This window comes from Ostrinia nubilalis, chromosome 9, assembly GCF_963855985.1.
Source record: "Ostrinia nubilalis chromosome 9, ilOstNubi1.1, whole genome shotgun sequence".
Lineage (NCBI taxonomy): Eukaryota > Metazoa > Arthropoda > Insecta > Lepidoptera > Crambidae > Ostrinia > Ostrinia nubilalis.
Window position 1 is genome coordinate 15,058,646 of NC_087096.1, and position 12,780 is coordinate 15,071,425.

Consider the following 12,780-nt stretch of genomic DNA (forward strand, 5'->3'; position numbering starts at 1 on the left):
AATCATAAGAGATTGAGAACCTTAAACAAAACGTAGACAGAGAAAACTAGTAGTATTCTCTGTCTACGAAACAAAATATCTATAGTTCCAAAATACTGAACTGTCCTATCGATGACATTGACAGCGGGGCGCCACCGTCAATACCGAATCGCTGGTTCCGATTTTTGCCATGTTGGAAACCATAAAGTTGAACGATGGTAGCGCCCCCCTGTCATTGAGTTTGGCGGGACAGTTCAGCGTGGGTCATCTATAAATTGGAATGATAGGTAGGTAGATTAAAAATAAAAATAATATGTGAATAGCAAACTTTAATATTTATGAATGAATGAAATACAAAAAGCAGGTAGATATAAAATATAATTTTAAAGACTAATTTCTTAACCTAGGTAATTAAGTAGATTTTAAAACTTACGTTTTACAATACTAGGGTACCTAACTTAAGTAAATAAATAAATTCATTCTTTTCATCGGTGTTCTCAATTGGCAAGTTAAAAATAAGAATTAACATTTAAAATTTTACCGTGTCTTTAATGAATGTCTATGAAAATATCACTACTTACTAAGAAATACTTAATCATATCGAATCCTTCTCAGAAACCACAATAAATTTAAATATGAATTAATCTTATGCTACGATTATACTTTTTAACTAAATTACACTCAAAAATACAAAATACATAAACTCCGTAAGAGTCATTAAGATTAAATAAATAAAACTAAGTACTAAATTAATCCCAATAAGTTACTATTCTATCAAATAGCAAACCACTTATTTATACTGAGGGTAGTTGTAAAATCCGATGCCTGATTAAATACACTTGACTTTCCGTAAATCCTATAATTAGGCACAATGTGATCTTTACTTAAATCTGTAATTTAGTTTATAATTGAATCAAATAAATTACATGTGACATCTCTCACTTTTTTAATTGCTTCGTAATGTGCAACACGTAACATACTGTCGTAGCGACTACAGATTTTTTGTAGATACTTACATGGATACTTATAAAATAGGTAGTTATTATTAAATTAAATCTTCAAAAACTACCTAAACACACCAACCAGAAAACGCAAATTCCTGTTACTCCTCCAACTCTAATATAAGTACAAATTAAAAAGAAACACCTTATCAAAGTCACTTAAATAGTTTCTAAAATGTCATTTTCGTTTTATATCAACATGAGTAGATAGATAGCCAGTTTAAATAGTTTAGGTTAAGCACCATAAGTATGGTCCCTCGTTCAATTTGCAACAGTAACATCGATTATGTATTTGCTTATTTTTTTAGTCTGTTCTAAATATTGTAGAGTCCATTTTGTCGTCTTGCAGCCAGATCGGTTGCAATCTAAGGAATTAAAATAAATTCTCCAAAATGACTTTCATTACTTCTCTAATATCTAATGGGCAATGATAATCTTGACTCCAGGCTCGGGGTCCACCGCGACATCCTTCGCAAGCGGCGCGTTGCCGCAAATCCTGAAGTTCTTGGTGTACGGAATAACCCCCACAAGGAGACCAGAGATTATCACCCAGATGCCGGACACGTAGAACGCCGCGTCCCAGTATCCAGTAGAGTCTCTGAGTGCGCCTGAAAAAAAAGAAGGTTAGTGATGTAGAGGTTTTATTCAATCCAATAGATATTTTTCTTTCCAGCCAGGTATTTCTAAATGAATTTCAAACTTTCTAGGAGCCAATAAATACCGGACCAATAAAACCACCATCATAATCATCATCATTTCAGCCATAGGACGTCCACTGCTGAACATAGGCCTCCCCCAATGATTTCCACCATAACCGGTTAGTAGCGGCCTGCGCCTGAACCCAGCGCCTTCCTGCTACCTTTATGAGGTCGTCGGTCCATCTTTTTGGACCACTCCACCGGATAATAATGTGGTAATTACTAATAATATAACATATGATCGATCGTGGTAGACCAAACTAGTAGTTAACCAGGTGCTTGTAAACACTCGTTGAACGATAAAGCTTGAAGTGCACGTTCATGGCGTATTAAGAGGATTATGACCTGTTTTACGACCTCACGACATTTTTTATGACGGGCATTAGCATATAACTTGTTATGATGGACACTTTTTGTTTCTATGCCATTGACTGAGATTTGACAAAGTTTCAATGGAGTTTTTCAGGCATGAGAAATTGTTTATGGTCTAGATAGCCTGCTAGATCGACGATCGATAAGAATAACATTATGTTTATTCATTTTTATACAATATTATAAATGCCATTGTTTATTTCAAACAATTGATAATGTTACTAGGTATGCAAAATCACTTGAAACCTATGTTACAGTTAAGCTTTTACATTTACAAATACATTAGTTTTTATTTCATTCAAAAATACCCAGTAGTTATGATTTTATAGGCATTCAAAGTTCGCTTAAATATTGAGTCCCGCCGACGGTCACGTGACCCCGTGTGACGTACATTCACAGCGTCCGCTCACTAGAAAACGGATATAAACATACTTAAATATATTTTTTTTTGTAAATACAAACTTATTATACATATTAACACCCAGACCCATCACAGAAATTAAAATTGAACCAAACCCAAACTTGATGCGATTGTGTCGTTTTATTGCGAATTACCTTCCAGCTCCATCATTAGACCCCGATTACTATATATAATTAAAATACTCATCAATACAAAACGAACGAGCCCAAATTCGATGCATTTAAGTCGTTTTATTATAGAGTTCCTATGGCCACCTTCCAGCTCCATCATCAGATCAGCTCCATGTCATCATAATATTGCATGGTCATCCAAATCACATGTGTTTGCGAAATTTCAGCTTAATCGGTTGCCTGGAAGTGGGTCTTAATTCAGTTTGCAAGATTCCACCCATACAAATATGAGCCAGTCGTTGTAATATGACGTCACGCGCATAAAATGGCGGGCCGGCCGCCGCCCGCACTTTTAAAATTCAATATCTTGGAAACTAATAGACGTATCGAAATAATTCTTTCACGAGTATTTTTTATTTTTAACAGAGAATACAGAAAGCTAAAAAACAAAATTAGTGAACATTCTTCATTACCTCATACTATCATATTCATACATTGCATTCAAAAGCATCAAAGAACAATGCACATCAGAATAAACTTAGTCGTGTAAAATCGCACTCATTTCAACCACAAACAGCTGCCTATAGCGTTTATCTTTCGTCCGTAAATGGTTTCAGTATTTGATAGATGATTGCAATCAACACCATAATAAAACATCACTCACCAGCCATAGGCGGTCCAATCAGATGCCCAACTCCTTGACTCAGCAGGACCAGTCCATAAGCCATCGTGAATCTCTCCAAGGCGATCAGCTCCACCAGTATACTCGGGGTATACGAGTACGAACTCGAGAACATGAGCCCAAACATCACAGCGTTAAGGGCTAAAATGTAGAAACTGTACGGAGCTTCAGGGTCCATGATGTTGATGAGGATCGGGAACATGAGGATGGTGATTCCGCAGACAATGAGGCAAAGAGCGTAGGTCTTGGTCACGTTCACCCAGGGCAGGTCACCCATCCAGCCGAGGCCGACCTGAAAATATTTTATGTAATTACTGACGTGCGTGATCGAATCAAAAATGAGGAGATCCGCTGGAGAACCAAAGTGACATAGCCCACAGAATCGCTAAAATCAAGTGGCAGTGGGCGGGGTACATACTCGTAGCTCATAGAGCTGATGGCCGCTGGGGCAGAAAATTTCTCGAGTGGCGACCCCGAGCCGGAGTCGTAGCGTGTGCAGGTCTCCCACTAGTTGGACAGACGATCTGCTGAAGGTCGCGGGAAGAGCCTGGATGCGGGCGGCGCAGGACTGGTCTTTGTGGAAAACCTTGTGGGAAGCCTTTGTCCAGCAGTGGACATCATTTGAAATGAACGAACGAACTTTAAATAGCAGTGGGCCCAAAGATAAATAGCGAATTTTACCAGTTACCTAGGTTTATTTATCTTTAAGGGGGTTTCATGAGATTAGATTGAATAATGTAATGTAGATTAGAGATTGGATAAACAATAATAATACTACTGTCATCTAATACTGTTGAGTACTAGGTACTATGGGGACTCTACATACTAGTAATTTACGATCTTATTGTAAAGAAATGTCCCCTGATCGCGTTTGAAAAGACATTAGTTTACCATAGTTACAAGTTACATAATACAGGTCCATTCTGCCGCACAATTTATAAACGCAGTAAGTAACACGTGAACAGTTTCGAGAAAAACGCGATCAAAGTTGAAATTTTATTTTGGGGTGTCTACAATTAATTACGCAAATATTTGTAAAAAAAAATATATGGGCTTGTAGAGCTAAACTCAAAGTTTATTTTGATATGAGGTTTTTGTATTTTAATTAATATTTTGTATTTAAAATTATTAAAAAACTCTTTATGTTATGGATTAACTAAGTTTTCGTTCGATACTTACTACCCATGAATGCAGTATGATTGTTCCTTACTGCGTTTATCAGTAGTTTTCGTTACTTACGGTACATGTGTTAAATGATTGATTTAAATTTTAGTTCTTACAACGTAATATTCGTCAGTTGCAGGTTCACTTGGGGTAACTGACAAAATACAGTTTTTCAGTAGAGCCGTTTAAAGTTTTTTTTCGTCTTAAATCGGACATAACTTTTTTTCTATTTAACCTTCTTTGGATCTGTTTTTACAGAAATGCTTAGAATTCTACGCAGTTTTAGATTAAATAAAAAGAATGATCTAATATGTCTTAGTTAAGGAAATAAATTGCAGTTACACCAATGTATTTTTGTGCTTTTGACAGTTACACTAATTTTACACCAAACTTTTGGAAAAAACATAGGTCAAATTGGTGTAAGTACTGCCCAAAGTTAAAATAATTTGATGTTTTTGCTGATTTTGCTTGGTTTTGTTTACTTAGTTGCTGTATAATTTATGTAAAAGTATTAAAAAATAAGAGAATTCATGAAAAAATAACATTTTGTCGTTTGTTTTATTTTTTTTTAATTTTATTAGATGTAACTTTTATTTTATTCATTAAAAAATGTTAAAAAAGCCACGAAAATCAAGGAAATATGTGTATTTAATTATTTTAAGACAGAAATATCGAAATAACTAAAGTATTACTGTGAAACTAAGTAATTTGAATATTTTTTAAGCTTTGACTTACCAATACCGTATTTAGCTCTACGGGGCAACTTAAACTGAAAACAAAAATGGATTTAATTTCCCACCTCTTTATAGCAATGTTGAATTAAGGTCATGAGTACTACAACAGTAAAAGTAACAGAGTAACAACAGGTTAATGTTAGCAACGCGCATTGACGCCTAGTTGGCTGGATAGTTTGTTCAATTTCAATATTTTTTTTGTTGAGCTAACTTTAACTTCTTTAACTGATACTGCTGGTATAATAATAATGTAATATGCCTTAAAACTTACTTAATTCCTATTTTATTTCATATTATAAACCTTAGCAAATCAGTGTAATTGCAAAGTTTTGTAGCAAAATTTTTACATTATTACAGATACATCAATTCAACCTGGTAAAATTATTACAATGTCAGTTACACCAAAATTGTGAAGGAAATCTGAAAAGTTCATACCTGAAAATGTCCGTGTAATTGTAATTTTTTTAAAGCTAGAATTTTTTTACGTATACCATTCGAAAGAGCAAAAAAACTAAGAAAAACTGTATATTTAACTCAAAAACCGTATTTTGTCAGTTACCCCAAGTGAACCTGCAACTGACGATATATGCGCCGTATCTTTACAACTTACTGCATTTATGAGTGGGAGTGTGAATCAAAATAATTAATCAAAACTTTAAATGCGCAGTAATAATACAATTATACTGCGCTTATCATAAGCCAATAACGCTTTCATGTTGAACTTTCCCAAATGACCAAGGGGTAAATGAAACAAGTATTACAAAATAATTGCTGAGATCGCTTGTTATTCAATCAAAAATTAAGATATGGCACCCACTTTTAGATCTTAAATATACCAATCTAATAAAATAAAGACTCGGTCGTTCGTTTCAGCCGAAAGAAGTCCACTGCTGGACAACGGCCTCCCCCAAGGATTTCCACAAAGACCGGTCCTGTGCCTCTCGCATACAGGCACCTGACGCGACCTTCACCAGATCATCGGTCCACCTAGTGTGAGGCTTGCCCAAGCTGCGTCTTCCAGCTCATGGTCGCCACTCAAGAACTTTCCTGCCCCAGCGGCCATCAGACAACTTATAGTGTCTCCAACCTTCAGAGGAGTGGGTACAGCACGGCATTTGACATGATTTTTGTCTTATCCATTAAAGACCCATTTGTTGAGAGGCTCTATTGAGGCAATCGCGGATTGAGCTTAGATCCTCCACGTTCTCAGCCATGACTACGATATCGTCCGCGAATCAAAGATGGGTGATGTACTCGCTGATGATATTTATGCCCAATCCGCTCCAGTCCAGAAGCTTGAAAACATCTTCCAGAGTGGTAGTGAACAGTTTTAGAAATATGACATCTCCCTGTCTGACCCCTCGCTGCAACTGAAGTCCTGATCCCGGAGACGGACTGACATTGTGGCCTATTCGTACAAGCCCTTCAACGATTATATCTATACTAAATTTGGCACCGTTGGAGAGACTGTAGCTTGAAGAGAGGTCTTTCTCATAGACCACAAATGCCAGACAAAGTTGCTGATTATTCTCCTCAGTTTTCTGCCATAGACAAGTATGTGGTCTATCATACTAAAGCCTTATCGGAAACCGATTTGTTCGGGAGGCTAGATGTCGCGTGAAACCATTCATGATGGCTCTCAAAAACAGAATCAGAAGTGAGATGGGTATAAAATAAATTCTTCAACAAGGTTTTGTTACCTTTTTTGAAGAGGAGTATCACTACACTTCTGTGCCATGCCGTAGGCGTTTTTCCCTCAAGGATGACGGAATAGAATAGCTTCTAAGGAGCCTTTAGTACCGGCGTTCCGCCTGATTTCAGAAGCTCAGCCGTTATTCCATCATCGCCCGGTGCCTTGTTGTTTTTCAGCTGTTTGAGAGCCATTCTAATCTCGTACAGACACGTCCGGGATATCTTCGGTATAATGTCGGGTCAATCTAGCTCTTGGGTCTTCGGCTAGATTTGTCATTTGGACAGGTTTTCAACTTCTTCCAATAACGTAAGAGTCAGCCACTGCGTTCATAACATGTTAACACCTAGGCAGCACTCTGACAATCCTTAGTATGTACGCAGTATAATTGTAATTACTGCATTAATATTAAGTACAAGTCATCTGTTTTTCCTATGGAAACATAATATCAGTGTGTGTTTAAGTGGAATTACTGCACATATACTACGTGCAAGGTGAACTTAACAATTGTAGAAACATAATAAGAATGATGTAATTGGCACATACTGCACTATTACTGTGTAGCAAATTAAGTAAGCGCGAGTATTCACGTAATATTAAGTTATTATGTGCTCTTACTGCTAACATAGTATGTGAAGAAACCTACAATCTGCTCTTTACTGCGTTTATGATAACATGTATCTTCCGTTCTAAGATAGATAGAAAAAAACGGGTCTTTGATTCTTATAGATCGCGATGTCAGGATTCAGAATATTCAAAACAATCATAAATGCAGTAAGTGGTACTTACTGCGTTTATAAATTGTGCGGCAGCATTGTAAACCATGATTATGATTTCACGACAATCATGTAGGTAGTATCGGTAATTGGAAATTCGCAACACCCTATTGTCTTTCAATTTAATGACAATCTAAGCAGTTAAGGCAAACCTAAGATCATAATAGCTGCACGAGGCTGAATTGTTTAGTCTAAACAGTCTAAGTTTACAAAATATCATCGTTTCGATGTAACAAATTGTTATGTATATGGATAAATTCATCTTGGCCTCTAGAAAGCATTCCAGAAACAGACAATACAGGACAGAAACTCTACCAGGCTAATGCAGATTTTATTTGGATTTCTTATAAAAAAACATGACATAGGTTCAAGGCTATAGATAAATGCGTCCGTATGAGATGCCGACTATTGCCGACACTGTGGTTGATAAATCCACGAACACAGAACGTCACGTGTTCTGTGCACTTTCATGAACTAGCCCGAGTAGGTACTTTACTATCGACTAAATAAATCACGTAGAGCTGGTTATTATAATCAATTCATCAACATCGAACGTGTTAAAAGCCCCGTCTATAAATACCAAAATAACAACTCAAACTACGGTAGCCGAACGGTGAAGGGGTCGGACTAGCCGACTCGTGATCCGGGGAACGCGGGTTCAGTCCCAGACGCTCGACTATTGTGGTGAGCTCACTCGTGAACAAGCATATTTAGCTTAGTACAAGGGGCTAAAGATTATTAGTAATTTGTACAATAACAAATTAAACTCACAATTCCAACGATAGTAGCAACTCCAAATACACTCAGCATCCAAGCGCCGTGGGACTCAGAGTAGCCGCTCATGGTCATGAAAGTCGCAATGTAGAAGTAAGGCACGATGAACCAGATGAACAGCACCAGGGTGGACAGGTTCATCATCAGGAAGTGGAACTCAGTGAACATGTTGAAGTCGAACGTCTTGTTGATCATGTCGAGGAAACGGCGGCCCCAAGTCTAGAAGAAACGAATTATTAGACACCCTGGTAATTCTCAGTTGCCACAATAACAGTAAATCCATTACTTATACTTATTGTAATACGAAATTAACTCTTGTCTGTCTTTTCACCCTGAACCGATTTACATGAAAAGTATTTGCGAACTATTGAGGCACAAGGAAAACATAGAACAGTTTTTATCCCGGTTTTCAAAAGGGTAGCGGTAGTGAATTTCGGTTTGTCACAGAAGATAGTCTTTTTACTTAATGAATAAAAATTCAAAGGCAAATCCACAGTCAAAAGCTTGTCATTCATAAGTATTTGCTGAATGGCTCAATATTCATTCAAATAACATTAAAATAGGGTGGTTCCGAAAATATTTACGACTATCGGTATTTTCTCTAATGGGAGGTAGTAAAGACGATAGCATATCAAACGAAACATAATGGCATCTTATGCAGTTATTGTGCTGTCTCCTGTATTTGTACCTAATTAACCGATAACGTTTTATCAGAATTGCAATTTGCGTTTGTTGTTTTATGTTTGACCTTGATCATATCACATCTCTGCTAATAATTTCAATAACCTCTATATTTAGATTTGAAATAAGACCTGAATATCGATTTTCTCTGATAAGTTTATAAAGTGTTCAAGAAATTAAAAACATTCATACCTTTTCTTCTTGATCTTCCATAGACCACATAGAATTCCTGTAAATATCAGGACACGACGAAGCTCGCAGTTTGTATTTGGCGATGTTCATCATCGCCCCTCTGTGCATGATAGAGTTCCTGTGAACCCTGATGTCTCTCAAATAGTGACGATCCGTCTGGAACTGCCTTGAAAGCCAATCCTGACGTTCTGTCCGTGGAGTGATCACAGCTGGTTTATTCTCAGGAATTGGCTGCAGAAGCTTCTCCCGCACTTCGTCCAGTTTATTCTCAAACTCTTTCTTCTTCTCTTTCTCTTTTTTGCTCAACTTTAACTTCATCGACATAGTTATCTGCTTTCCTTTAGATGGGGCAGGTTCAATCGGCAGTTTCTGCTCCGAATTGCTTCTCAAAGCTAAAAGGGAAGGATAATTCTGCAATATTATATTGTAGAGACGCTTGTTTGATGTCAACTGATCCAACACTTCCGCTGGAACCTGAAACAGTTAAATTTTATTATATTTGGCGCGTTCGAGAAGAAATAAATGATTACATTATTTAAGAGATGCATTACCTTTTCACTATTTCTTAAAAAGGTGGGTAGATTTATGACAGAGTTTACTTTATGAGACATATCAGCATTCATTTTTGTAGCTGTTTCTAAATCTTCAGCCTCCGCGATGGAAGCCACTAAAGCTGTCAAAATATACTCGGGTGTTTCACCACTCTTCATTAAGGTTTTCAGCTCTTCCATGCCAGGGTATACTGATTCACCACCTCCAGATTTCGCCGATATTGACATTGAACTGGAGGCTCTCTTCGTTTTACTCAACTTTCTTTGCTTTTTCTGCTCCAAAATCAACCATTCTGGGTCTCTCATAACAGCACCACACACACAAACATTAAGTACAGTGCCTGCAAGAAGCAACAACGCGCCTCTCCATCCATACTCATCCAAAAGATAAGTGGTCAGTGGAGAATACACAAAAGTTCCGAAACCAACTCCACACGACCCTAACCCTACAGCCAGGTTTCTTCGTTTCTCAAACCAGTAAGCGATCGAAACTACTGCAGTTACGTAAAGAAGCCCCATGCCAAGACCAGCCATTAGGCCATACGTCACACATAATACTTCTACAGAGTTACTGTACGAAGCAGCAACGAATCCAATAGTAGACGCTACTCCGCCAAGTATAGTCATGTTCTTACATCCATATCGATCTACAAGTGCGCTCATTATAGGTCCTGCTATAAGAGGCACTGATATAAACAGACTTCCAATTAACGAGGTTTCAGCTTCACTCTTCCCGAAGTATAAGATGAATTTTTCGTGAATCAAACCGTAGGAGAAGGCAAGCCCATCAGCAACGGTGGCTATTAGGAATGAAGCGGCAACAACCACCCATCCCCATCCTCCATCAGGTATCTGAGGCGCCTGCTCAGGAGGTGGCCTGCTCGAACAGATACTGTCGGCATCACCAAGCCCTAAGAACTTCACTCCCTCATTAGTCGACGTCGCGTCTTCATCATTCTTATGATAAGTCACGGACAGTCTGTTGCCTTGTTTAGTATTTTCCGGGTCCGTTTTCATAGAATTGACAGTGTTGAGATCATTTTCAGGTTTACCTGCTACTCTCACGTCATTCTTTTCATCTTGCGAATCTATGTATTTGAATTCACTGGTCTTGTTGTTGAAAAGCGGTGACGTAGTCTTCTCCTCTTCAGACGGTACTTTTGGATCATACTTGAATGCCTTCTCATGACCCGGGACTCCATTGGCGTGGGCTCTTGGAGAGTCCATTAGTCTTTCTGAGGTCTTTTAAGTACGGTGCCTCGTACTTTTGCCTTTCTCTCTGGGGGATGGCTTTAATTTGGGATTTAACCCAATTTGAGGTTTCTTCTACGGGGAAGAAATACTTAGTTCTCTCGACCAGTTTCTTAACCTGGGATCTCTGGCGGAATAGCGACAGGGGCTTTTCGATATACAAAGGGTTAGGGCGCAGAGATTGTTGGTTGTCGAGAACATCAAGGACGGGCTTGTCCTTGTCACAGCTTCGAAAACTTCACTTTTTATGTTGTGACGCGTTTGCTTCTTAAATGCTGAGTGTCGTCTTGACATAAGGATTAAAGTTTTGGTCTGAGTAACATCTCAAATTTAAACTGGAACAGGGCAGATATGACTCTGAAACAAAGAGAAATAACGTTGTAATACAATAGCACAACACATTTTACGCTTAATTCTTATAGTCATTCAGAAACGATGCTACCAAATGAGCAACACCATAAAAATATTGTCATGTTACTGAATACTTCACAGATGAGTATAATAATGGGCTAAAATAAAACAACTGGCAAACATACTCCATCGTTGTTAACGTTTAGATTCAGTCTAGACCAGCCCGTGACTGAAATGCAAATAACATGGGATTGATAGCATTTTATGCGATGGCGTCAGACCGTGAAGCGTATGGAGCTCATTATGATAAAGGACTATTTACAGTGCTGATAGAACTAGTTCAATAGAGAACAGTACATTGATACATTTATTTTTCCGACTAAGACATTATAGTACGAGAGGGGACAGTAAGATATACCCTACGTCACTTGATAATAAGATAAGTTTAAATCGGAATTTATTAATTAAAATAATTGTTCCAAGATTAGCACAACTTTTCTGTACGTGTGCCATGGAGCTTATCTTAGTATCAAGACAGTGACGTAGGGTATCTTACGGTCCTCTCTCGTACTATTAAGTACACACACAAGACATGTGTATAGCCTGACCAGGAACATAAAAACCCTCGCCATGTTGCGGAAAACTAATGGTACTAATTTCTTTTAATGGCAACAGTTACTGAAAACTTCATTAACATGTCACCTTGCATGTCAGTCTATTGCTGTCAAAGTGTAAACAAACTTTATTTTAAATGTGTGCAATTGATTTTGTGAATTAAATTGCTAAAATATTTTTATAGTCGTGAAAGAAAAGTGGTTCACAATGTGTTAATGTATTTGTCGAAGAGAAATACCAAGGGTTCGGACAATATTTTCATTGAATAATGTTTCCGACAAAGGTTGTCAAATTGACTGACATGTTTATCGTATAGTACAGTCCACTATGAAAATTAGCTGTAGTTTGTTTCAACTACCTATTTTAAAGTTTTTTGTCACTTTCTCAGTTTTGAATTTTATGGAATTGGGAAAGAAGTACCGAGTTTGAAGCGTTCATGAGCAGACATTGCAGTTGAATATTCAAGTTCTGAATTTGATTATTGATGAATAATAAAATAAATCCTACTAGCTCGATTGATGGTTTCATTTAATTTATTTAAACCAGGTTACCTTTATTAATATTTTTTCGTTAATTTATGAAAATATCAAATTAGCCCGTAATCCTGAATCCTGATACATAAATTTAGCCTATTAATTTAACACAGGTACGACTGTACTCAGTGTTGCACTATCAAATGCAATTGAAGCGCCTCTATGCCAGGGTTTTTATGTTCCTGGTCAGGCTATACATACTTAT

The 12,780-nt window shown here is 37.5% G+C and overlaps 1 protein-coding gene across 1 annotated transcript in view; it reads right to left on the reverse strand.

Annotated features, from left to right (window-relative positions):
• Nucleotides 1-295: 295 nt before the first annotated feature.
• The window catches only part of LOC135074720 (monocarboxylate transporter 14-like), a 39,402-nt gene continuing 26,917 nt past the window's right edge, over nt 296-12,780 (reverse strand). The window contains exons 2-6 of the mRNA XM_063969086.1: nt 9,826-11,433; nt 9,275-9,748; nt 8,399-8,620; nt 3,246-3,555; nt 296-1,588 (exon numbers count right to left, since the gene is read on the reverse strand). Coding sequence (XP_063825156.1) covers nt 1,398-1,588; nt 3,246-3,555; nt 8,399-8,620; nt 9,275-9,748; nt 9,826-11,052 — 2,424 coding nt within the window. The 5' untranslated portion in view covers nt 11,053-11,433 and the 3' untranslated portion in view covers nt 296-1,397. The remainder of the gene's footprint in view (nt 1,589-3,245; nt 3,556-8,398; nt 8,621-9,274; nt 9,749-9,825; nt 11,434-12,780) is intronic.